This window comes from Crocuta crocuta, unplaced genomic scaffold (assembly GCF_008692635.1).
Source record: "Crocuta crocuta isolate KB4526 unplaced genomic scaffold, BGI_CrCroc_1.0 scaffold546, whole genome shotgun sequence".
Lineage (NCBI taxonomy): Eukaryota > Metazoa > Chordata > Mammalia > Carnivora > Hyaenidae > Crocuta > Crocuta crocuta.
Window position 1 is genome coordinate 2,052,375 of NW_027527441.1, and position 27,703 is coordinate 2,080,077.

Here is a 27,703-nt window from a genome sequence, read left to right on the forward strand (position 1 = left end):
AAGCAGACAGCCAAAGACAGAAATGGTATATGGAAACCAGTTGTAGAGTGGCAATCTGGCAGAATAAAGTAGTTGGGACTCAGAATGGCAAACACAAAGAAGAGCCAGGAGTTCTCTGGAACAACAAAAAGGGAAGAGAAGAGTCTGCTACTTACGAGCTTGTTGCCTCTGACACAGATGGAGCTAGAGGGTATTACGTGAAATGAGATAAGTCAAAGAAAGACAAATACCATAGGATTTCACTCATATGGAATTTAAGAAATAAGACAGATAAACATATGGGAAGGGGGATAAAAGACAGAGAGAGAGAGAGAGAGAGAGAGAGAGACAAGTAGAAGAGACTCTTTAAGACTGAAAACAAACTGAGGGTTGATGGACGGAGGTGGGTGTGCAATGGGCTAGATGGGTGATGGATATTAAAGAGGGCATTTGTTATGTTGAGCACTGGGTGTTGTATGTAAGTGATGAATCACTAAGTTCTACTCCTGAATATAATATTACACTATATGTTAACTAGAATTTAAATAAAAATTTGAAGAAGAAGAAAAAGAACTTGGTGCCTCAACCATCCAATAATAGACCTCAGGTAAGGTGTCTGAGGACATGTCAATAATTGGTTAGACATGAAAAGCAGAGGAGAAAAAAATAGTAAATTTAGTGAGCTCAGCTCATCAACTCCCTTCACATCCAGGAGAGAAGAGATGAAAACCTAACCCAGCCAACAGCAATGGTATTCAAAAATACACAGCCAAGAGCAAGAAAGAGCTGGGTTTGTATTCTTCTTGCCGTGTGTCAACTCATTGGGTGCAAAATAAAATGAGATCAAGGAGATTACATTCTGGAATGGCTGAGATGCGGCTGATTGCATTGATTTCAAATATAAGCAGATCAAAATAAGAGCCAGTCTGTAAGAGGAAAATGACAAATTTGGCCTGAGTCGTATCGGGTTTGAGAGGCTAGCAAAATGTTCATATGGTGAAGGCTAGCCAATTAAAATTCATGAATTTAATTTAGCTCAAGAGAGAAAATGTGTTGTATAAAACACTTAGACTTAAAAAGTGTTCACGCATTGGTTACAGTTGATAGGGGTTGTGGAAAGACAAAAGAAAATAGGTAATCCCACAAATTCAAAGAATACATGTTCTAAGTCAGTACAAGGAAGGGAACCACAGTGAGGCGGCCTGAAGATCTGATAAACAAGCCTGTCCTCAGAAGACTATACCATATACTGACACAAAATAAATCCAAGAAGAGATACTTTAAGATCTCAAAGAAGGATGGAATGAGTCCTAAAATGAAAGATATTCCCCACCTAGTCTTGGCAAATAGATGATAAATAAATGTTAGGTTGTTGAAGAGGAATAAGAATTAATTAGATTGAAGAGCCATGTCTAAGGAAGATATTAGTCAGAGGAGGAGGAATGAAAGAGCAGATGTTGAACATGCCCATCCAAGCACCTGACCTTTCTCTGGTGCCTGAGCAACTGATGAATACTGTGAAAACCAAGACATGAGGATATTTCAGGCACAAACTGCCAGGACTTCACTGTATGGTTGTGTTTAAAGGCTTCCGCTGTTTAGAGCAGAGAACTCTCCTGCCTACTTATGTTTCTAGGCACACCTGGAAACCTGATTATGATTTGGCTCCCATGCAGTTTTTCTACAGGGAGAAGATGCCCATCAAATGGAAATGACAATTTGTTCCTTTTGATCATTCTATTTCTCGCTGTAAATTAATAAACTGCCATTGTGTTTAATGTACCCGTGTCTTATGAACTTTGTACCCTGAGTCTTCCAGCATGGCTAAGTACCGTCACTTCTGGGACACCGAACAGATCAAAGTTTCAGGGCTTGCAAGCTAAGAGCAGGACCCCAGACTACTGGGAATCCAGGAAGTTCACAGCATTCTGAAAGACCTCTGAGGAGCCAGCCTACTGACATTCTTTAATTAGCTGATGGAATGTCCAATGCTGAACTCCATTACATTTTTGGAAAGTTAAATTGAGATTCAATAAATTTTAGCCAACTTCCCAGGGCTGGAAATAGAAGAACTTTCAAACTGGCACTGGAAGTATTTCAATTTTTTTAATGTTTTATTATTTCTGAGAGAGAGAGAGAGAGAGAGAGAGAGATTGAGAGAGAATGAGCAGGGGAGGGTCAGAGAGAGAGGGAGACACAGAATCTAAAGCAGGCTCCGGGCTATGAGCTAGCTGTCAGCACAGAGCCCGATGCGGGGCTCGGATCCATAAACGGTGAGACCATGACCTGAGCCGAAGTCAGACGCCCAACCTACTGAGCCACCCAGGTGCCCCAAGAGGACGTATTTCAAGCCTTACTTTCCTGTATTGATTGAAGGAAAATCAGAGCACAGTGTATTACGAGCCTATGTTCTGGGTGAGATGACCTGAGCTCCAATCCAGCTCTGCCACTTACTGGCTGGGAAAACATGACACAGTAACTTGATGTCTCTTGCCATTTCTTCATCAGTAAGACTGATGAGATATTTATTTATTATTAAAGAAGTATCAAATTATTATCAAATTATCAAAATTATTATTATTTATCATGAGACACAAATAAATAATAGTATTTATCTTGTCAGGTTAAATGAGTTAGTATTTGTAAACATTTCAAATAGCAGCTGCTACGATTTAAAATAACTAACAGGGGGTGCCTGGGTGGCTCTGTCGTTAAGCATCTGACTCTGGCTCAGGTCACGATCTCAGGGTTCATGGGTTCGAGCCCTGGGTCAGGCTCTTCTGCTGACGGTGTGGAGCCTGCCTGAGTTTCTCTCTCGCTCCCCCTTTTTCTCTGCCCTTCCTTCGCTCTAGCTCTCTCTCAAAATAAACTTTAAAAACAAAACAAAATAAAAATAACTGACAACAGCAAGTGCTGGCAAGGAGGCAGAGTAACTGGAATTCTCACATGTTACTGATGGGAATGCCAAATGGTACAGCCATCTTGTAAAACACTTTGCCAGCTTCTTATAAAGTGAACACCCCAGCAATCTCATTGCTAGGTATTTACACAAGAGAAATAAAAGTTTAAGTTCACATAAAAACCTATATGCAAAGGTTTATAGCTGCTTTATGCATAATTGCCAAAACCCAAAAACAACTCAAATATTCCTCAGGCAATGATGGATAAACACACTATAGTACATCCATACAACTGAATACTAGAACAATGTATTGATCTCAAATACATTGTGCTAAGAGAAGCTAAACTCTAAAGGTTATGTACCATATGATTCTAGAAAAGGCAAAATTATAGGACAGAAAATAGATCAGTGGCTTCTAGGATTTGGAGGTTGAAGGTGTAAGGATTTACTACAAAGGGGCACAAGGAAACTTGCAAGGGTGGGTGGGTAATGAAACTCTTCCATATCTTGATGACGGTGGTGGTTATACTATTGTATGTGTTTAACAAAACTCATAGACATGTCCACCAACAATAGTAAATTTAAGCTCAATTAGAATATTATAAAAGGGAAACAGATAGGGAGATAATCGGGGAGACAGAGAGAAATTGTGTCTGGCATATAATAATATAGTAAGTGCTATAGAAATGCTTGTTGAATAAGAAATTAAATTTCTTTCTTTGACATGTTTCATATAAAAATATGACTCTACTCTCTAAAATAAAATCCTAGTAGAATTGTCATTTCCAAAGTTCTTACAAGGATAATATCTGGGGTAGATCATTACATAAGTCATTTGTGATCCTTAGGAGAGAAAAAATAGAATCTATAGATAAGTAAAAGAAAACACAATCACCTCTAATCCTACCATCTAAACATAACCACAGTTGAAAACTAATTTATAGCCTGCCAGACTTTTTGCTATAGATGAAAACAATCAATTTTTTAAATTAGAAAATGGTTTCATCCCATACATTTTGCTTGAACTACTTTTTCACTTAGCAATATACTCTGAAAAAAAAATATATAGATCTGCATCATCAGTTTTAATGATTGCTAATTTATGCTACCAAGTCTCTCTTGCTGAACATTTAACTTGTCTCCACTTTTTGGTAGCATAAACCAAACTGCGTGGTCTAGCCTTGGTGTATTCAACACATCTTTATGGACACAACATTATTTCTTCATGATACATTCTTAGAATGGGAATTGCTATATTGAAAAAAAATGTACATTACACAATTTTTCATTCATATTGCCAAATTGCTCCCCAGAAGATTATATAATTTACTTACAGCAGCTGTGGAATAGGACTTGGGGCTGTATTTCAGTGGTCCTTTTCTTTTCTTTCCTTTTCTTTAAAAAAATTTTTTAATGCTTATTTACTTTGGAGAGAGAGAGACAGAGCATGAGCAGAGAAGGGGCAAAGAGAGAAAGGGAGACACAGAATCTGAAACAGGCTCCAGGCTCTGAGCTGTCAGCACAGCCCGGCGTGGGGCCTGAACCCACAAACTGTGGGATCATGACTTGAGCAGAAGTCAGACGCTTAATCAACTAGCCATCCTGGAGCCCCTCAGCGGTCCTTTTCTTTATAATTTTTAAAAAATGTTTTTATTTATTTCTAGGAGAGAGAAAGAGAGAGAGAGAGACAGTGTGAGCAGGGGAGGATCAGAGAGAGAGGGAGTCACAGACTGAAACAGGCTCCAGGCTCTGAGCTGGCAGTCAGCACAGAGCCCGACGCGGGGCTCGAACCCACGAACCGCGAGATCATGACCTAAGCGAAAGTCGGACGCTCAACCGACTAAGCCACCCAGGCGCCCCTCAGCGGTCCTTTTCTGATAGATCCCTTTTCCTAACTACTTTGTAGATGGTAAATATTCATTTTTTCCAATTAAAGTATTTTTCAGTCAACCTAAACACTATGAACATGTGCCGAATTTTTATTGGTATCAAGAGATACAAAACATAATTAGGAAGGTAAATCAACTGAGCATCTAAAATTACTTTGGGATTGTTTGGGAGCATTGTCTACTCTACTGCTGGCTATATTTACTGGGTAGTTTGGGGAGGAGTGGTTTATTTTGTAAGTAGGACACTCCTTAGAAAAACTGTAGTGTTCTATTATGATTATCTCTAGGACAGTCAATCATGACACTTTCCAATCTTGTTTTACTGTTTAGCACACTTATAAATGGTCTTGAGTTACAATCAACACAGTGACCTTTCACTTTGGGGAGGGTCCTAAATCGATGAGCGACTACTTTTCTCTAAGGTAGACCAATGGATATTGTCTACCTTTCCTTGGTGTATTTAAATCAACGTTTGCGAGGCCAGTGGAGAAACACCACCCACTGAAATCTCCCTGAAGCAATAAACGAAGGGACAGAAATCTGAATTTCACTCACAAAAGATCTATTCCTTCATCTGCAAAACACAGGTTTCATCCCCATACTCAGTCCTTCAATAAATCCTGATATGGTTTTGCAAGTCACCTCTAGGCTTAGTTCAAGTAATTCTTGGTCAAGGGAAAAGAAAGCCAATTGCATTTCAACCACCCTGAAGATCAGAAACAGTTAAGTAAAAATGAAGGTAGACTTGCCTCAGACAGAAAACTAGGTCATTTCGGGGAAGTGACCTGTACAGCTGCTAACCTGCAATTTTGTAAAATATATTACTTTTAAGACCTTGAATTATTTTTCCTCAAAGTCTGAACCTTCCAAATAACTAGATTCTAATTCATGCTGCATTAAGATCATTCAGAAAATGTACTTATTAATTACCCCCACTGAGATGCAAAGAGCAACCTGATAACAATGTTTGTGCAATATATTTAGTAATTACATAACACAATTAGGATTGGGTTTCCATTGGTGTCTATCAGCATCCAGCTATGTGCCAGGCATTGTGGTAGGTGTTCCACTGCTCTGGCAGAGGTGGGCCCCATTCCTCTGTGCCACAGGGAGCCCCATGCTTGCCTGAGTTATAACAGTAACCCGACTGAAAGCAGGTCCAGTGCCTCTCTTCTCAGGCTGGTCTCTCTGCCCTGTAAAGACTTCATAATTGAAATATTTCAACACCACATGCTCCCAGAAACTGACTTGAGCTAAAGTAACTTCAGTTGTCTTAAAGGTTATAGTACCAGTAGGATGGAAACTATAATGGTAAACACCTCTCAAATAATTAGAACCAATGATTTATACTAACTACACAATGCTCTCCTGAGAGGAGGGTAAGCCAGATGGCATTTGAGGGGCCAGTCACCTGCGAGAGTCCCTCAAAACCTCACTATGGAACCTCTTTCTTCTTTGGCCCTTGGAAAGAAGTCTGAGAAAAACATAACCCGTGCTTCATAATTACCGTTCCTAATAGTTCCGGATTTTATCAGAGCCTTCATTATAGTATTTCTCTCCAAGATATTTATTCATGGCCTGCTTTCCTTAACATCATGAATGTTTTAGAGCTAACGGATGTCTTTGAGCTCACATAAACTAAACCCCCCATTTTATTCCCTGGCTCTGCTCCAACTCCCACAGCTGGTTATTGAGGGAAACAGGCAGGCCTTGCTCTCCTGCATGCCCATCAGGACTCTTGCAACAGTCCCCAGACCTCTTTTTTTCACTGTTCCTGCTTTTAAATCTGATGTCACTTGTAAAGTCTTAAGGGAACGATACCTTCTCTCCTTCAAAGAGTGCTACCTATGTCTAATTATATAATCTTAGATCTGTTTACATCACTCAAAGAGACCAACTTCAAATGCCCACACTGAATCTTCAATGCCAATCAAAAAGCAAGTTATTAATAGTCACCAATATGATAAGAAAATACCTGTAGCATAAAATGGGTCTTTTCTTTTTTTAATGTTTATTTTTGAGAGAGAAGGAGAAAGAAAGCGAGCACGAGTAGGGTAAGAGTGGGGGTGGGCAGGGGGGGCAGAGGAGCTGAAGCAGGCTCTGCACTGACAGCAGAGCCTGACACAGGGCTCAAACTCACAAACTCTGAGATGATGACCTGAGCTGAAATTGGACAATTAACCCACTGAGATACCCAGGTGTCCCATATGGACCTTTCCTTGATGGCTCAGTTGTTTAGGTATCTGATTTGATTTTGGCTCAGGTCATGATCCCAGGGTCATGGGATCGAGCCCCATGGCAGGCTCCATGCTGAGCAGGAAGCCTGCTTAAGATTCTCCATCTTTCTTTCTCTCCTCCTCCCCTCCTCCACTCATGTACATGTGTGCTCTCTCTCTCCCTCTCTCTCAAAAATAAATCAACATTTAAAAAAAGGAAAAGTCCACTTTATGCTGTCTCTCTCTCTCTCTCTCAAAAAATGGACTTTTTTCCATCATAATCTTACACTAAAAATATTTATTCCATTGATCAGCACTCCTGGGAACCAGTAACTTATATAGCCTAAAAATGCTTAAACTTTAAAAAAATGAAATAGCTAGAAGAACATTCATTCTAGTTTTTAATTGCATTGTGACAATCAATACATACCTTGAAACAATCCAAAGATGTGTACATTCTGGCACCTGCTCGCAGGAGCTCATACACTAGTTGAGAAGATGTGTACAAAAAATATAGAGAAAATAGGTCTAGGAGTTTCCAGAAGGAAGAAGGGTCTCTTTACCGCCGTGATAAGAAAATGGTTCCTGGCAGAGGTAGCATTTATGCTGGGCCTTAAAGAATAAGATTTGGGCAGGAGACACACTGATGGATGGGCCGTTTCAGATAAAGGGAAGAACCCAGTAACAGGAAATTGCAGGGTTTGCTTAGCAAAAGATGAGTATTCTAGATGACAGAGTTGCAGGATACACAAAGTGCACAGTGGGAGAAAAAGACTCTAGTTAACATTAAGACACTTTGTGGAGGGCACTGAAGGCCAAACTTTGGGGTTCTTTTGCTTTTTCTTAATTAGGTAAGCATTCCAAGCTTCAAGAAGGTTAGAATACACTTAATAGAACCATTTGTTCCACTAAGTTTTGCCCCAATGGAGTTTGCATCCTGTATGTAGTTTCATTGCTTTATCAATTAGCTAATAATTACCACATTACATTTGAGTGGAGAGGAATCGGGGAGTTTGCATTTTATTTTGGTGTAGTTCAAAGTGGATCAGAACACTTGTGTGGCTTCCCATTATAAGCGTCCAGACGCCTTACTGACAGGGAGGTTTGGCCATCCTTATCTAACAGGAGAACTTTGGAGGTTGATAGATTAGGTTTCAATTTGATTGAGCTTCATCTTTATAACCTTTCAAATATGGTTGCAGTTGTCACTTTCACCACTTTAAATAATTAAGAATAGATTCTTCCAAATCCAGGAAACCTAGAACCCCAGCCTAGAGCCTAGGAACTGTTCCCTCCACTCTGTGCCTGAGGACTCTTATGACCCTAATGGAGAGACAGGCTTTTCTGAATACTTTTCTCAATCCAATCTTGTTTGGGAGAGTCATGCTTTGTATGGGTGGTAGAGGTCTGGCAAATCCATCTCTGTGGATTTCTGTGTTATCACTCTTTCTTTTGCCATGCTGATGAGATCCCCAAAATGACTTAGCTGTTGACACGTACCTCCATAGGAACCATGGGAAACTCACCCCCATGCCATTCTTCCAGACTCAATCTCATACCAGTCTCAGCTCTAGTTATACATGAGCCTAAACTTCTTGGTTCTTCCTTAGATTCGGCTTAGACAGTAAGCCCTCTGCTGGGCAGGGGATGGTATTAGGTTTTCCCCTATTTCATGGCAACTCTAGCCACTCCTCTTCCTTCTAGATCAATCTTTCTTAGCTCTCCAACACACTGTACTGCCAACGGAGCTGAAACATCTGGGGAGGGAAGCAAAACTGTCGGTGGAGAGCTACTCAGATCATTGGCTCCCTACTTTTCACAGAAGCCTTTGACCAACTCAATATCAGCTCAAATTAAACTGTTCAGACAGTATCTTCAAAGGAAGAGTGGCATTTTCTACCATGATCTAGTTGATCTCAATTTTCAAAGTTCATTCCTCCTCATAGATATCTGTTTGCATCTGCTTGGTTATATATGATTTAATTTATATGCTGGGTCTTACAGAACAGGGGATAAAAAGCCTAACTCCCACTGTACCAATTGCATTACCTAATATCTCTAGTATCAGTCTAGTATCAATACCTAGTATCAGTAAATATCTCTTAGAACAATGCCAAATACTGAGCAGGTCACAATCTAAATCTGAGATGACTTCTGTATCCTATACTATAGAGTGACGATCATATATTATTTCCTCTCTAAACCAATGCTAGAATAACCACCGAGTTATTTTCAACTCCAGGGTGCAAAGTAATAGCTGTTTCTTTATGGGTGTGTGATGTGAACTATTTGCAAAATTACCCTGTAATTACTAATGTGGAGTCAAGGTAATTACATAGCAATTGTCCTATAATTATTGGATTTTGTATCTGATTTATAAAATGCAGTATGAATTACATGATAATTAATACTGAATCTTCCTGGTGTAATTTAGTTATTATTCATTAGTCCATTAGTAAATCCTGCATTCACACAGATCAGTGTGTTTCAATAATAGCAATCAGTATTTAAACCTCTAAGACTTGGGAATCTGACTTATGCATTAAATAACGAGAAAAACTAGTGTCAAGCAATATATGGTTCAGCAAAATTAACCAAAGAAGTGCTCCAACGTGATCCTAATACAAATTATGATATTTAGGAAGTACATACCCACACCCACCCACACATACATATATTTATGCTTTATGTTTATTTATTTCTGTGAGTTACCACCAGTTCCACATCTGTTCCTACCAAGCTGATGAATGTGGGGTGCTGTGTATTACATAGCCAGAGAGTAAAAAAAAAAAAAAAATCCTATCAAACACCACTCAAATATTTTCATACAGTTGTCTTCAACCTTGATCACACATTATAAATCATCTGGGGAGTTTTAGCACACTGATATTGGGACCCACCTCCGGAGACTCTGATTTAAATTGGTCTGGGGCAGAACTGGGCTTTAGGAGTTTTAAGAGCTCCCCAGGTAACTACAATGTATACCCCAGATTATTTTTATTTGCCTCCCAGGTTGAGCATCGTTAACTTTGAAATATTACTAGAGACAAGACCTAAAGATTGCTGAATTATTTGCAATTTCTAAAACTCTGACGTCAATTTTTGCTCGAGGGCTCATATTTTTGGACAATAAAGTCAAAGGATGTTAACTGTATCACGATTGGTAATAAAGCATCTGTGGCTTGCCTACCTCACTGAATGTATTCTATCATGTGTTCATTCACTTAATTATTCGTTTAAACATTTTTATCAAAGCATACATGTGCATACTTTAAAAAGTCAAATAATGCCATGGGGCTTACAGAGGAAATCAATAGTTTCCTGTCTGACTTTGCCCCATGCCTGTATCTTAATCCCCAGGGAAAATCAATGTTGCCTCTTTTTGGTGTATCTAAATAATATGCTTGTTCGGCTATTTATTTTTTTAACTTTTTAATGTTTATTTTTAAGAGGTGGGGGAGACAGCAAGCACAAACAAGGGAGGGGCAGAGAGACAGAGACAGAGACAGAGACAGAGATGCAAAATCCAAAACAAGCTCTAGGCTCTGAGCTGTCAGCACAGAGCCCGATGTGGGGCTGGAACTCACGAGCCATGAGATCATGACCTGAGCCAAAGTTGAACACTTAAGTGACAGAGCCACCCAGGCGCCCCTGCTCTGCTATATTTTGATTTTACAGTCTGATACATCATCATTTGATGTCCTATCCACACAACTCATTTCCCTCACCACACACACACACATACACACACACACACATACACCCTCTGTCAACCTCCCCAAACACTTCAACCACAGTGTTAGTTAAATCAATAGTTAATGCTTATATAACTATGATAGTAAATGGCCTTGACATCTGGAATTTGTACTATGAAACTGTAATTGTCTCATGGAGAGGTATATTTGTTCAATATTCCCTGAGCCTATCAGTAATTCCTCCCCCAAAATATCCGACAAAACTCTAAAACATTTTTAATAACAAAAAGGTAACGACAATTGAGCCCTTATGTACCAGAAGCTACTTTAAGCATGCCACGTGTATTAATTTAATCCTTACCTCAATGCTATGTGGCAGAACTATCATTATTTCCATTGCGCAAAAAAGAAAATGGAGTTTAGTAAGTTGGCATGGTTAGTAAGTGATGAAACAGAGCTGAGACCCAGACATTGTGGCTTCTTAGAGCTGAGGTCTCAACCCTCACCCAGTGCAGGCCAATAAACAATCAACCATCAAGGCTTGTTTTCCCCTCCTGGCTCCACTTCAATCTGGAGCAGAGTCCTGCCCCTGGCATTCCCTTTCGCCCTCAGCCTGGGCATGCCTCTCTCCTCTTTCCTATTGGCCTCTGTTTCCTGGACCCCATTTCAGACTCTGTATTATGCTAGGGCCCTCACTGAGTAGAATACGTTCTCTAGGAAATTCCCGATAAAAGGAAAAGGAAGGTAAACATTTTGAGGCATGAGTATCTGAAAGGTCTTTACTTTGCACACTCTGTTAATAATTTGGCTAGCATATTGGCTTCTTCTCGCTGCTGTAACAAATTACTACAGACTTAATGGCTTAGCACAGGCATGTAGTATCTTTCTGTTCTGGAGGCCGGAAGTCTGAAATAGATCCACAGAACTGCTTTCCTTGAAGCAGTTCCAGTGAAGGATCCATTTCCTCCTCTATTCCAGTTTCCAGAACACATCTACATCCCTTGGCTTATGGCCCCTCCCTGTATCTTCAGAGCCTGCCCTATCAAACTTTGTTTCTCCCTATCTCTCTGCTACCTCTTCACCTTGTCTCACCTTCCCGTGCTGCTCTGGAGAAGCTCAGGGCCGATCTGTTTCCTGATCTTGTGTACATGGCTTGGGAAACTTTCAGGATCTCTTTCTGACTTTTCAACCCACAGTGAATGAATACTGTGCATTCATTTGGAATGCAAAACATTTTCCATTAATTGTAATGAGTATTTGGTTAGGCACTTTGCTAAGAAAAAAGAATGTTTTGCATATTTGCATTTTCTCTTTTGGTTCATTCTAAAAGTCCTATATTTGAAATCAGGACTCTTAAATGGACCCCCAATTTTCTATCGTTTTGTCATTTCATACATTCTGGGAGCTTTCTTCAACTTTATCTTTTTTTATATTTCTTAATGTTTATTCATTTTTGAGAGGTAGAGTGCAAGCGGGGGGTGGGGTAGAGAGAGAGAGGGAAACACAGAATCTGAAGCAGGATCCAGACTCTGAGCTGTCAACACAGAGCCCAACGTGGGGCTCAAACTCAAGGACAGCGAGTTCATGGCCTGAGCCAAAGTCAAATGCTTAGCCAAAGAACCATCCAGGCGTCCCTTCAACTTTATCTTCTAACTCGTCAACTGAATTTTTTTTCCATTTCTGCTGTTATGCTTTTACATTCCAAGATGTCTACCCAGTTCTCTTATGTTATCTGTCTGGTTCATTGTTGTTGCTTTTGGTAAAACTACCCTATTGTTGTTTTATGAGTATAATAACTGCTTTTGTGTGTCTGAGAATATGGATTATAGCTATGTTTGTCATTTTGTGTGTTTTATTTTGTTTATTTTCAAACTTTCATTGGCTCCCTGCATTGTTTCTTTATTCTCAAATTTACTCTTATTCACTTTGGCTGACTTTTGTCACCATCTTTCACGTTCAGGGCTTTTCAGTTGTGCGGGGATCCCTGGCTTACTGGAACATTTAGGACTGAGGCACTGAGAAGCTCAGTAGGACTTCTGTGGGTGAAGGTGGATTTTCAATACATGAGTCTCACATCACACGTTAGGACTTGACCTTTTCATGGGGGGACATCCAAATGTCAGTGTCTAGAGATCTTGCTTAGGGTCAGCCAACTTCTGCAGTGAAGAATGTACGAATCTTCTGCTCTGTCAAGAGAGAGGCAATCTGTATCTGGTTGCAAGCATTCTCGGAACCGGGAGGGCTGGGAGATGAACAGGGGCAGCCATGGGCTCTGACATTTTAGTGTATGCACTTGCACTTGACTCCCCCTGTTACCATTAAGACAAATTGCTCCTGCTCATTTCCATGCCAATTGTCCTCAAATCTACATAGATTCGGCTCCTCTAGAAAATTCTATCTTCAGTAAGGTTTTAAAAGGCATTATGGGGATGCTGCTGCCCCTTGCACAGCCCTCCAGTAATTCTTTCTGTTTCTACTTCATCCTTTATCTCTGCTTTCAGGTCTCTGGGGCTTCGGATTCCTGAGGCTCCGTGTGTGGTCCTGTAGCAAGACCTCATTTGCCCACCTTTCTGCCAACAGTTGATTTCAGATGATTCTGCTCTATTCAAGATCTCCATGCTTCCATCTATAAAAATGGAAAGTATCCCATCTTTCAAAAATATCGTTTGAGAGATTTGTCATCTCTCACATTATTTTTGTCCATATAGATTTAAAAACTTTCCTTACCCCTAAAAGTGAAATTTCCAAAGGTATAAACAAATGTTCAGTTTTCTGTGTTTAACGGGAAGATTCCAACATTTCAGCCCAGATTTTGGCAGGGAACAGAAGGCAAACCAGAGCTGGATAACTGAAAACAGTTAAATGAAGTATCTGGACACTTTCAATGATGTCATGGGGGCCATTACTATCCCGCAAAGAATAACAAACAGAGAGAGAAGTTTCCAGATGCCAAAGAAAAAGCTGTGTGGACAGAGTTGTTGGACAGATGTGGCCCTCTGCTAGATCATCAACATGGCCACAAGTCTTGTATTATATTTCTTTTTATTAAAGAAATTGTAGTTTACTAAAGTATTGTAGTTCTTTCTACTAAAAGCTGAAGTCTGTATCTCCCACCCTTAAATGCAGGCTGATCTCATGTTACATTAACTGATGGAATATAGTAGAATGACAACCAGGCAGCTCCAAGGGAAGATGCGGCCTCAAGACACCTGGTGGGTTTCAGCTTGCCCTCTTGAAACCCTGCCCAGCTGCCATGAGAATAACCTTGAACTAGACTGCCAGATGATAAGACACAAATGTCCCGTTCTGCCCTGATGTCCTAACCGACAGCCAGCCAACTGCCAAATTGTGAAGTGAAAGCATCCCAGGCCAACGGGTACCCAGCCAACCTACAAACTGACCGCAGATTCAAAAATGACCTGGCCAAGCCGAACCCAGGCCCAGAACTAGCCAAGCAAGCCTGGCGTCATTTTCAAGCCCACAGAATCATGAACCAAATAAATGGTTGTTTAGGTCACCAAGTTAGGAAAAACTTTTTAGTCCAACAGTAGCTGACCGATATAAACTTTTAATCAAGGGAAGCAGCCAACATGGAGTGACAGGGTAGAGAGGAAGTCATAAAAATAAGCGCCCTCCCCATACTCTTCCTGTCCTTCCAATCACCTGTGGGTGCCGTCTGTTCATCTAACTGGAGAGTGAGAGAGCGCATTCATGCATTTCATGTGGGGCCGGCACCCCGTGCACACAGCACGATGAACACAGTGACAGCCTAGACCAGGAAGAACAAAATAAAAGAGAGTCGCCATCCCCGTTCATCTATTTTTCAATTCACAGAATGTTTAGCGATTTTTGCCAAATGTCTGCAGTTACTTTGGAGACTCCAAAAAGAATCCCCAAACAAGATTTGGGAACAAAGAGTTTTTAGCCAGTAGCGGTGGCAAATGGAGGGGAAAGACTATTTTTTATTCCAAGCATATTATACCAATACTACTTTCTGGTATAGACCAGGCCAAGGCTTAATATCTCATAATGCCTTCTCAACACATTTTCATAATAATAAATTATAAATTATACACCCAAGGTAGGATCTGCTTAAAATATTATGTCAGACGCCAATTACACAAAAACCCAGCTAATCTAAACAAAATTCAAATAAGCAGGATTGCAGTCATACTTAATGCTTAAAGGGAAAAAAATATATGAAAGTATTAATCAGTTTGGTTTAGGTATGGCTTACAAGAGAAAAACAAATAAAAATGAAATAAATAAAAGAGAAATTTATTTCTCTCTCACAGAAATGAAATTTAGAGGCCAGCAGTTCAGGGCTGGGCTGGCTGTTGTACCCCAGTTCATTCTAACTTGGCGTTTCACCGTTTCCAAGATGGACTTTCTACATCATGGTCCCAGGTGTCTATAAGTCCTGTTCAGCACATCTGCTTTCCAAGCGCTAACAAAAGGAGGGTGGATATAAAAATAGCATATCTGCTCCCCTATGGACACATCCCTTAAGTGTATATCTCTTCTACTTACTTCCCATTGTTCAGAATTTAGTACCCCGATGGCCCCGTACTATAAATAAGGCAGGGAAGGACAAGTTCTATTCCATAAGGCCGTGTGCTCAACTGAAAACGTGGGGCCTAGCATAAGAGGAAAAAAAGAAAAACAGATGATAGGGAACCACCAGTAAGTAGTCTCTGCTTCAACTTTTATTAACTAATGGTAATTATTCACCCAATACTCAACTTCCTACAGTGAAGTATTCACTGATGATCAGATTGATGATTTGGAACTCATAGGCATCTCCCATTATCAAAGGTTTAAATTTTTTCTATGACATGGAATTCACTAAGCCAGGAATGCGGATAAGAACAGTTTGGTGTGGCTTTGTTTTGGTAAAATGGCCCAACAGGGTCTTCTATTTAAACCACTATAAACATTTGAGATAATTTTGACTGGAAGTCATAAAATAGTGGCTTTAACTTTGTAGAAATGTATTCCTCTTATACATAAAAGTCTAGTAGTATATAGTCCAGGATGTGAGGATGACTTCATAAAGACATCAGGAGCCTAGGATCCTTCTTTCTTTTTTCTGCCATCCTCACTCTGTGGCTTCCACCTGTGGTATATGATGTTTGCTCAAGGTTCACCTGTCATGTACATATTCCAGCTGGCAGGAAGGACAGGTGCATGGCCAGTGGAAGGTAGTAGGTTTGGAGAGCGAGGAGAGGAGAGGAAAGAGTGAAATAAGATTCACCAAGTGTTGATAACTGTTAAAGCTAGGCAACTGGTACATAGAAAAGACAAAAGCTAATAAAATAAAATGAAAAATACCAAAGTGATACCCATGGAAGCTGTACATGGCTTCTCTTTACACACCAAGAGCAAAACTTTATCACATTCCCACATCTAGCTACAAGGAAGAGCGGATAACATAGTCATTAGTCCTTGGGTCTGTGCGTCCAGTTACAAATAGCTTTATTTTATCAAATGGAAAGAAAGGTAGCATCAATAATGGGGGGGATGGTTATGGGCCCAAAGTTAATAATTAACATCTGTGTCTCTCCCCCTCCTTTCTCCTTAGTACCATGAAGATGGCAATACTGTCCAGCATGTATATAAAATGATGTCATGACAGCAAGACTAGAACCAGAGTAGGGGCCAGTAGTGGACACTTGACATATGTTGACTTTCTGCTGAGTTTGAAGACCAAATGTCATATATAAATACACAAAGCAGCACTTTGATAATACAAATGTCTTCACAAGTATTAAAGAGTACTTATCCTCGGTGAGTCAGAAACCTTGATCCAAGAGCAATCCTGTGTCTCGGCTGTGAATCATCATGGTATCCAAGCCTTCACTCCTTATCTTGTAACAGGAGCTGTCAAACACTGCTGCCTAAGAATCTGATAGGTGCTTGTACAAGGTACAGATTCCTCGCTCTCACCCCGGACCTACCAAGCCAGAATTTTCCCAGGGGTTTTATGAATCTCTATTTTCACAAGAAACTTTCACCAGTAATTCCAAGGCAGTTGGGCTCCAGCAGAGGGGAGGTAAGAAAGGCTGGGCTGCGCACGTCCTGAACTATCGCCAAGATACTAGTAAGAGAATCAGGTTTCATTGAGCTTCAGGTTGGTTTTCCTAGGAAAATAGAAACGTTTTTGCTATGTGCTAATTTCCCAGGAAAACTCCAGCACAGCCTTGGGAGAGCAAATGCAAGCATTTGACATTGCCTCTGGAGCGCTGTTTATCCCTGGCTGAAGCACTGATCCCCAACCATATTCTAAGAAACACCACTTTAAAACAAAAGTATAATCATTTGACTCTCCCTCAGTGAAAGCTCGCTGTGAGCTGTTTCGCCATCACTGTCGACACTGGCTTTCTGATTCTGTAAGTTTTACTGAGAGAGTGCTGTGGGTGGTGGAGCCCTGTGACAGAACTGCTAAGGTGCACAATGTCAAGAAGGGGGAAGAGGGAAGACTGTAATTTAAAAATTATTGATGAGCGCAAAGGATCCTTAAGCAAATTGTTTAGAAATAAAGCCGTTGAAGTTTTTCTTACCCCTTCCCTGCAATGCCAGGTGTTATTACACCTCAAGGAGCATCTGACAAAGCATGCCAGCAGCCACACCTGCTTCTCTTGCAGGTGTATCTTCTCTTTCTGGGGAGGAAGAACTCTGTCTAACCTGGGGGCTCTGGCTGGGGCATTCGGCAAATAGCATTTTGGTTCACATCAAGCGATTTCTTCCAAAGGAATCATCACTGTTATAATAGCAAGACAAGGAGGGAAGTGGTGAGAAGGATTTAATGAATACTGCTTCCAGTGTTTCCCATCTAACAAGAATGTGGGTTTCTGTGCCGGAACCATCAAGAAGTTTAGGTCCCAAATGGGTGCAGCATGGGTTGTGTCCTATAATATGTGGAATGTAGCTCTGTGTAGGGGTGTGTGTGTATGCGTGCATGTGTATGCATCTGTATGTACATTTTAATTGCTTTTCATAAATCAAACATAATTGGGTGTATATTTATGCATAGTTTCCTCACCACTTTGCAGATTTGCAGGAAGTGTTTATTGCGGGAGGATTCATTTTGTTTCACTGCAAATGGACTTTACATGAATACACAGAAAGAAGCTGCTCAGACAAGAAGGTGGGTGACCCATAAACTGCCCCGCTACTAAAGTCTCAAAGTGCTCCATGACAGTGCAAGGGGCAGTGAAACTGCAGCTTACAGAACTTCTTAGCTATAGAAAGTGTATTTTGCAACCACACGTACATATATGCACACACACAGGCATTAGAGAGAAAGTCTAAAATATAGCTAAGCGTTGCTTTACAAACATATTTCTACTGAACATTTTTTTACATATTGTCTTTACCTATTCATTGGGAAAAGTCTATTTTTTCTGTGTTCTTTATAGCTTATACAAAAAACAGAATACCATAGGACAGTCGATGGGCAATATTTGACATCAAAATAAGATGATGTGCTTTTTTTAATGTCCCATTTTTCTTTGGCGCTACAGCATTACACACTTCATTTGCAAAGAATTTCAAACAATCTCAAGAAAAAGTGAAAAGAACCATAGGAACAAATCGCCCGGAATACCAATGCTCTTGGGAATCTGACTTTTAATTATGAGCCAATGCTTAGATGCCACAATGCTTTAATCATTAGGTTTTGAACTCAGAAGTTAGCATGTCTCTACCACCTGCGCTGTTTAGTACACCACCACCCACCGAGAAACATTTCTATTTAACTAGCTTCCTCTAATCATTTCCCTGAGATCTACCTCTCCCTCTCTCTCTCATTTTCTTTGAATGTGCACACGTACAACACACACACACCCCTATGTCTTCTCTATTTTCCCAGTTACGTGTATTCTTTCATCTCATCTTACTCATCTCTTACCACCTTTAATTACACAATATGTGCACACAGAGTCCTGAATGATGGGATAGATCTGGGATGGGCCTTATGGAGAGCGGTCTCAGCTTTCTATCATCATAGTTTTTCTTTATTTCCAGGGTTATTACCATGTAACTGATGTACAACATTGTGTGAGCTTAAGATATAGAATGCGATGATTTGCTACACATACATATTACGAAATCATTACCACAAAAAGGTTAGACAGCATCTCCGTCACCTCACATAATTAGCTCTGTGTGTGTGTGTGTATGTGTGTGATGAGAACATTTAAGATCTCCTCCCTTAGCAACTTTCAAGGGTACAATATAGTATTATCAACCATAGTCCCCAGAATGTATTCATCTTATAACTGGATGCCCTTTGCCCAATATGTCCCCATTTCCAGCACTCTCAGGCTTTGGCAACCATCATCCTACTCTCTCCTAGTTATATTTTAACATCTAGGGGCAGGGATAATTACAGGTCAACATGCTGCTCTCAAACACATGCAAAACAATGAACGTAATAAGGAAAATATAAGATCCTGGCCTGTTTTCATTGTCTATTGTTATGCAACAAAATACCCCCAAACTGCCTACTTTTAAAAGAAACATGACGTTATTTTTTGTGGTCCAAAAGTTAACTGGGTGGTTCTTCTGATCCTCTCCCATGAGTGCTGACTGGACAGATAGCCACTGGGCTCCACAGAGACATCTGGCAGTGTTTAGCCTCTCTCTCCATGTGGGCTTGGATAGCACAACAACTCAGAGCAACATTACAAGGGGAAAGCCCCAATACACAAGTGCTTCACAAGGCCCTACTTGGCTCTTGTTTGTGATGTCCCCTTGGCCAAAGCAAGCCAGTGGCTAAGTTCATAGTCCATGTGGAAGAGGAATATGTAAGCGCTTGGATACTGGAAGGTGTGACTCCCTACAAGTCATTACTACAACAATCTACCATACGACTCAATATCAGATAGTTGCCCAGAGATATTGGATATTGTCCCTTCATATAGCGGATGAGGTATCTGAACACAGACAATCTTAAAACTTCTTTAAACTTCCTTATTGTGTGTTCTCTAGGGCATACTTTACCTTGAAGACAAGCTTACCAAATGAAATTCACTCCTGGGTTATTAAAAACAATTGATAGCTTCTTTAACACAGGATACACATATTTCCTGCTGTGAACAAAAATGAGAAAGGGAGAATGAACAAAAGAAATATGAAGAAGACACTTTAGAATGGATTTCTTCTCTTTGTTAGCTAACATTTCTTGTTCGTATGCTCTGCCGCCGTGACCCTGTGCCAACCACCGTGACTGTTTAGATCAAATTAGATTTGCAGTTGACTTGTTCCAACTTTCCTCTATATCCAGCATCCTCACCCTAGAGTGTGGAACAAGTCGTTATTGAGAGAAGGAACCTCTGAGGATAAGGAAAACAGGCCCCGTTTTCCGGCAAAGAGGAACCTAAGAAATCCTGAGAGAATTAAGCAATCAAGTAGTATCTGCGGGTTGCTCATGGAGGAGCATGGAAGGCTTCTTATTGGATGGCTCTCTACCTGAGTTATTCCTCAAGAGTGATGCATGAATTGCTTTGTGCCTCTCTGCCTTTCTTGGTTGTTCTCAAAGGACCAGAGGAAGGCCCACTGTCTCAGGAGTTACTTGAATTTTATCCAAAGAAGCAAACTTCATAAACTGAACCAAACCCCTTCATTTTCAAGCACGTGCGTGCCTAATTTATAGAATGTTTAGTACTAACCCCAGGAGGAGAGGTTTTCCTTGGCTAGATTTTTGGGGCTACCTCATTAACAGAGCCCCTGTCATGGCCTTGTTTGTGAGCTCATCTGAAACATTGCTGTAGCTCTTCTGTAAAACCAATATCTCCCAACACAACACAAGATGTGATATCCAGAAGGACTGCCCTGAATGTGTTTCAGATGGAAGTCACTTCCTGGACACAGCCTGTGGAGCAGAATTTTCCTTTCTGACAAACTCAGATCTCAAGTATATGCAGCTAGAGCCAGGAGCTTGGTCTCAAAGCCTATTTTAATGGACTGGGCCACTTAATTCTGTAACCAGATACTATCCACTGTTAATTAAGTATTAAATACAGTTAGACTCCCTCAGAGGCATAAACATCTGCTGTGGCATAAGACTAAATCTCTATATTAATAGAAAAACAGACTGAATCGAAAATAATCAGGTGGTCTGGATCACTGAGGATAATTTTGTTGGACTATGAGGTTTGACATGAAAGCAACTAGAGTGAGTTAGTAGTCTAGCCCTGTAATACCAGCATATGGTTTATGTACAGTTTATGGAGCCAACTATAGGTAAAGCCCTGAATTAATATGTAATCTGCACTTACGCTTCCTAATAGTTAGATCTTGGGGCCCATGCCTGGCCCAGCCACACCAACATACAGCCAGCTGCTAACGACCTGAAATCTATTACTGCAGTACCATCTGAGCCCAGTAACAGTGAGCCCCAGCCCATGCCACTGGTCTCCATTCTTTCTACTCTTGTAAATCCATTCTAATCTGGCTTCTTCCCCTATCATTCTTCATTCTTCTTCAGCAGCTCTCCCTAAATCTACCAATGGCTACATCACAAACTCGTAGGTTGTATTTGGTCTTCATCTTATCTGACTTCTCTGTTGACCACTATCTCCTTCTTCTTTGGTTTTATAATCTGTTTTTTTAATTAATATATACTTTTTTGATATTTGATATTTTAATGGAGTCTGTGTTATCACTTCCCCTATATATATGCATACGTATACATATACATTGTATAGATGCATATATATACACACATGCTTACAACATAATGTATATATACATAAAATAACAACATATATGCATATTTAACTGTTTGAATAGGATCCAAATAAGGTCAATACGTTATAAACGTCTGATGTGTCTTTTATTTTTTGTTCATTTGGGGTTTTTTTGTTTGGTTTCAGTTTCAGGAGTAGATATTTCATATTATATAATATCACCCTATCTCCCCATCTTCGTCCAGTCTTCCCCTTGAGCTCTGCTTCTGCAGAGCCTAACACGAAGCCAGCTAATGAAAAAGAACAAAATCCCAGTCCTGGCATCAGAAAGTAAAGCATACAAGAATGGACTTGGGGTTGAGACACAACAGCTTAATGACCAGGAAAAAAGATAAATTTGTGTTATGTGATTTTTTCTAGCAGTTCTTTCATAGAACACTCAGATGAAACAATCTAGGTCTGGAGTTTTCTTTGTGGGAAAGAAAACAGTAGATCTGAGATTTTTTTATAACTATAAAATTATTTATTTCTTCTCATATCAGTTTTCTATTTTTTTAATATTGTCTTCCTTATTCAATTTTTAAAATATTTACTCCTACAGATTTATTTATAATATCTTCTCTTTTTAAAAGTCTGTCAGGGGAGCCTGGGTGGCTTAGTCGGTTAAGCGTCCGACTTTCGCTTAGGTCATGATCTCGCGGTTCGTGGGTTCGAGCCCTGCGTCGGGCTCTGTGCTGACTGCCGGCTCAGAGCCTGGAGGCTGCTTCAGTCTGTGACTCCCTCTCTCTCTGACCCTCCTCTGCTCATGCTGTCTCTCTCTCTCTCTCCTAGAAATAAATAAAACATTTTAAAAAAAATTAAAAAAAAATAAAAGTCTGTCAAAAATGTAACAATGTCATTTTTTAAATCCTTGATACCGGTTTTTTATTTTCTCTTTTTTTATCCTAAATTGACCCTCCCAGAAACATATAAGTCTACTAATGCTTTGAAGGAATGAATTTTTGAATTTGAATTTCACGATGTACTCACACATACAAATTTACTAATTTTGTCAATTTCTGCCCTTTTTATTTTATCTTACTTCCTTTGGGGTTAATCTGCAATTTTTTCTAACTTGTTGACATAAAGACACACATCATTGGTTTTTAGTCTTCATTTTTTTATTTCAATATGTATATTAAAGCCTATATTATCTTTTTAATGTAATTTTACCTCTACCTTACACATTTTTCTATCTCATATTTACATCCTCTTCAACTTAAAAATATTTTCTAATTTTTGTTGTGATTCTTGTTTGACCCAAGAATTCTTAGAAGTTGATTCTATAATATGAAAATATTGGGGAACTTTTCCAGTCATATTTTATTATTGGTGTCTAGGTAACTTTTGTAAATAGTCCAAGTGCAATTGAAAAATAGAAATAATCGGAAAACATTGTTGAATTCAATAGCCTTACTGGTATTTTATTTTTCCACTTGGTTTCAGTTGTGGGGGAAAGTGTGTTAAGATCGCTCACTATAATTATGAGCTTATTTATCCTTTTCGTTCTGTACATTAATACCAATTTAGCATTATTATATATTTCTAATGGACTGACGCTTTGATCTTTATAAAGTGCCCCCCTTTACATCTAGGGCTGCTTTTTAGTCTTATCTAATTGTTGCTTCTTAGAAGGTCATATATCATTTTTCCCTGGCTCCTTTATGCCTTTATCTTCATCTCTTGTTTTCAGCAGTTTGAGTGTCACGTGTCAATAGGTGTGATATTCTTTGCATGTATCCTGTTTGCATTTGTGGTCTGATGCCTGCAATTTCTGGAAAATTTGTGCCTGTTATCTCCTTAAAGATTGCTTCCGTCCATCTTCTTTCTCTTTCTGGGACTTCAATTTTGTGTATGTTAGAAGGTTTTACCTTGTCCCATATATTTTCTATGTTTCTCCTGTATTTTCTTTCTAGCTCTCTCTTGCTTTTCAGCTCAACCTTTCAGCCCTTGTTTTTTCAGCCCTCAAAAGGTGGCAAATGCCTTGAGAAGGACAATGATGTCATGGGTGACTCACTTCCCTAGGCTTTCCTTCTATCTCAGGTCTTACGCTGACAAGCCCTTACTGTCTTGCTAGCCCTACACTACTTTCAAACAGATTAATTTTCTTTTTTTTTTTTTTTCCACATTTTTAGTTGTTCTTGGTAGGAGGGTTGGTGGGAAACAAACTAGTCTGTCCTGGCTTGAAGCAGGATTCCCACAATATTAAAACATCTGGTTTTTGTTATTTTTCAGATTTAAGTATTTTGATGTTCCATCAATGTTTATTTTATGACCTATGAGTTATTTAGAAGATTTTCTTCAAAAATACAGGGATTAAACCCATACCCATATGATCATTTGACTTTCAACAAGATTGCCAAGGAAAGGGAAAGTACAGTCTTTTTAATAAATGATGTTAGGACAGCTGAATAACCATAAACAAAAGAATGAACCTGGACCTGACCTCACACCACATGCAGAAATTAACCCAAAATGAATCAAAGACCTAAATGTTAAGAGCTAAAGCTATAAAACTCTTGAAAGAAAATATAACAGTGAATCTTCATAACTTTGGATTTGGCAACAGATTCTTGGATATGACACCCAAAGCACAAGAAACAAAAGAAAAAAAAGAAAGTAAACAAGACTTACAAATTAAAAACTGTCATGTATCAAAGGATACTATCAAGAGAGTAAAAAGACACCCCACAGAATGGGAGAAAAGTATTTGCAAATTATATATATCTGATAAGGGTCTAGTTTCCAAAGTATGTAAAGAATTCTTACAGCTCAATGACAAAAAGACAAACAACCCAGTTACAAAAATCAGCAAAGGCCTTGAATAGACTTTTCTCACAAAAAGATATATTAATGGCCAATAAGCACATGAAAAGATGTTAATATCAGTCATTAAAAAATGCAAATCAAAATCACAATGAAATGCTAAACCAGCTCACACTCACTAGGGTGGCTATAATTTGTTTTCTTTAATGGAGAATAACAAGTCTTGGTAAGATATAGAGAAATTGGAGACTTCATACATTACTGGTAGGAATATAAAATGATATAGCCACTTTGGATAACAATATGGTAGTTTATCAGAAAATGTAAACATAGCATTATCAAATGACCTAGAAATTATACTCTTAGATATTTACCCTAAAGAAGTGAAAACATGTATCCATATTAAAACATATATGGATGGGGGTGCCTGAGTGGCTCAGTTGGTTGAGCGTCTGACTTCGGCTCAGGTCATGATCTCACAGTTCATGGGTTCAAGCCCCATGTCGGGCTCTGTGCTGACTGCCAGCTCAGAGCCTGGAGCCTGTTTCAGATTCTGTGTGTCTCTCTCTCTCTGACCCTTCCCTTTTCACGCTGTCTCTCTCTCTCTCTCTCTCTTTCAGAAATAAATAAAATATTTAAAAAATTAAAAAAAAAAGATATATGGATGTTCACAGCAGCATTATATATAATAACTAAAAAGTGGAAATGACTCAAGTGTTCATCAACTGATGAATTTTATACTCATACAATGGGATATTATTTGGCAACAAAATAATGAAGTATTAACATGTATTACAATCCAGATAAATTCTGAAAATATTATGCTAAGTGAAAGAAGGCACAAAAGACAACATATTGTATCATTCCATTTATGTGAAATGTCCAGAATAGACAAATCCATAGAGACAGAAAGCAAAGTAAATAGTTACCAGGGTTGGAGCCAAGGTGGGGAATGAAAAATAATTATTATTGGATACGGGGTTTCTTTTGGTGATGATAAAAATGTTCTGGGTTTAGACAGCCTTATGAATGTATCATAAGCCACTTGAGTTGCACACTTTAACATGGTTAAAACAGTTAATGTCATGTCATACTAATTTTACCTCAACGACAAAAAAGTTTTAATAAATAAAATAAAATAAAATATAGGTATTACATCTGTTTTTTGCTATGAATTTAATAAAATTGATCAGGGAATGTGATCTCTATGATAATGAGTCATAGAAATTTGCTGAAAGTTGCCTTGTGACTTAACACGTGACCAGTTTTTATAAACATTTCATGTGTGCTTAGGAAGAATATGTGCTTTCTAATTATTGAGAGCAAAGTTTTACATACATCCAATGTACCAAGCCTGTTGACTACAATGTTGAAATAGTTTATTTCTTCACTGACTTTTTTTTTACTTGTTTCATCCACCAATAAAGAAAAAAACATGTCAAAATTTCCTATTCTGGGGGTGGCTGGGTGGCTCAGTCAGTTAAGCATCTGACTTCAGCTCAGGTCATGATCTCACATTTTGTGGGTTCGAGCCCCACATCGGGCTCTGTGCTGACAGCTAGCTCAGAGCCTAGAGCCTGCTTCAGATTCTGTATCTTCCTCTCTCTCTGACCTTTCCCTGCTCACGCTTTTGCTCTCTCTCTGGCACTCTCTCTCTCTCAGAAATAAATAAAAATTAAAAAAATTTTTTTTTAAATTCCTATTCTAGAAGTACATTTCTCAATTTCTCCCTGAAGTTCCATCATGTTTTACTTACTATATTATTGATGATATTACTAGAAGCAAGTTCAGAATGCTACATTTTCCTGATAAATTAAACTTACCATTATGTAATGATTATTACATTATTTCTCCATGATTTCTTGTCATGCTTTTTTATCCAAAAGTCAGTTTTATTGACTAAAGTATGTTTTATTTGCTTTTGATTTGGATTTATTTATCTTTTTCCTTTGTTATATTTTCAACCTGTGTGCATCTTTATGCTTTAGGTTATCTTTAAAAGGTCAGATCGCTGCATTTGTTATTTTTCTTAATCCGATTTGACAAACTCTGTATTTTTGTTTTATTTTGTTTTGGATCATTTTTAACAGCTTTACTGATACATAATTCATATGCTATACAATTCGCCCATTTAAAATATGTAATTCAATATTTCCTCACATATTCACAGGGTTGTACAATCATCACCAGAATCTAATTTTAATACATTTTTGTCCACCACAAAACAAACAAACAAACTTAACAAAAACCCATTAGCGATCACTCCCAATTCCCTCATGACAAACCCTTACTCCTGGCCCTAGCACAGAATAATCAATGTTCTGTCTCTATGTATTTGCTTATTCTAAACATTTCATATAGATGGAATGATACAATATATGGTATTTGGGGACTGGCTTATTTTACTTAGCGTAATATTTTCAAGGTTCATCCATATGGTAGCAGGAATCAGTACTTCATTCCTTTCTATTTATGAATATTATTTATAATATTCTATTGTGTCTATGTACCACTTTTGTTTGAGTTGTTTCAACTTTTTGATTCTTATGAATACCACTGCCATGATTATTCATGTACAAGTTTTTGTGTGTACATATGTTTTTACTTCTCTTAAGTATATACCTAGGAGCAGAACTGCTGGTTTTCAATCACCTACACCATTTTATGTCCCACCAGCTATGAATGGGAGTTACAATTTCTCCACACCCTCTATAGTATGTCATTGTCTGTCTTTTTTTATTGTAGCCATCCTAGTGCTTGTAAAATAATATCTCATCATGATTTTGACTTTGCATTTCCTAATGATGTTGAGCATCATTTCATGTGCTTATTGGAAAGTTGTATATCTTCTTCGGAAAAACATCTATTCAGACCCTTTGGCCATTTGTTCATTGGGTGTCTTTTTATTGTTATATAATTGACACATAAAGTTACATTTGTTTCATATGTACAATATTATGGTTCACTATGTGTACATATTGCAAATTAATCACCAAATAAGTCTGGTTAATATGCATCATCATATTTCTTTGTCTTAACTAATTATTCTGCCTGAGATTTCCAACACCATCTTGAATAAGATAGAATGGGTATCCTTATCTTCTTCCTGATCTCAATGGTGAAAAGCTGAAAGATTTTGAGTAGGATATTAGCTGTGGGCTTGTCATATATGGCCTTTATTATGTTGAAGTACACTCCTTCTACACCCACTTTGTTGAGAATTTTTATCATAAATGGGTAGTGACTTTTGTCAAATGCTTTTTCTGCATCTATTATGGTGATAATATGATTTTTATCCTTGATTTTATTAATGTAGTGTATCATATTGATTGATTTGCAGATGTTGAGTCATCCTTGTATCCCTGGAATAAATCCCACTCAATCATGGTGTATGATCCTTTTAATGCATTGCTAAATTAAGTTTGCTATATTTTGTTGAAGATATTTGCATTTACGTTTATCAGAGATATCGGCCTATAATTTTCTCTTTTTTTTTTTTTTTTTTTTTTTTTTTCCCTTTTTTTTT

General features: G+C 38.7%; 1 protein-coding gene across 3 annotated transcripts in view; it reads right to left on the minus strand.

Moving 5' to 3' along the window:
* LOC144228768 (uncharacterized) overlaps positions 1-27,703 on the minus strand; it is a 616,547-nt gene that overhangs the window by 435,297 nt on the left and 153,547 nt on the right. For 2 of the 3 annotated variants that reach the window (XR_013334260.1, XM_077760677.1), the window contains exon 4: positions 19,702-19,773. Coding sequence is in view for 1 of the 3 variants with exons in the window: in XM_077760677.1 (XP_077616803.1) it covers positions 19,702-19,773 (72 nt within the window). In the remaining 2 variants the exon portion in view is untranslated. Of the gene's footprint in view, positions 1-19,700; positions 19,774-27,703 lie in introns of those variants that run through there. The other variant, XR_013334261.1, reaches the window with a different exon arrangement.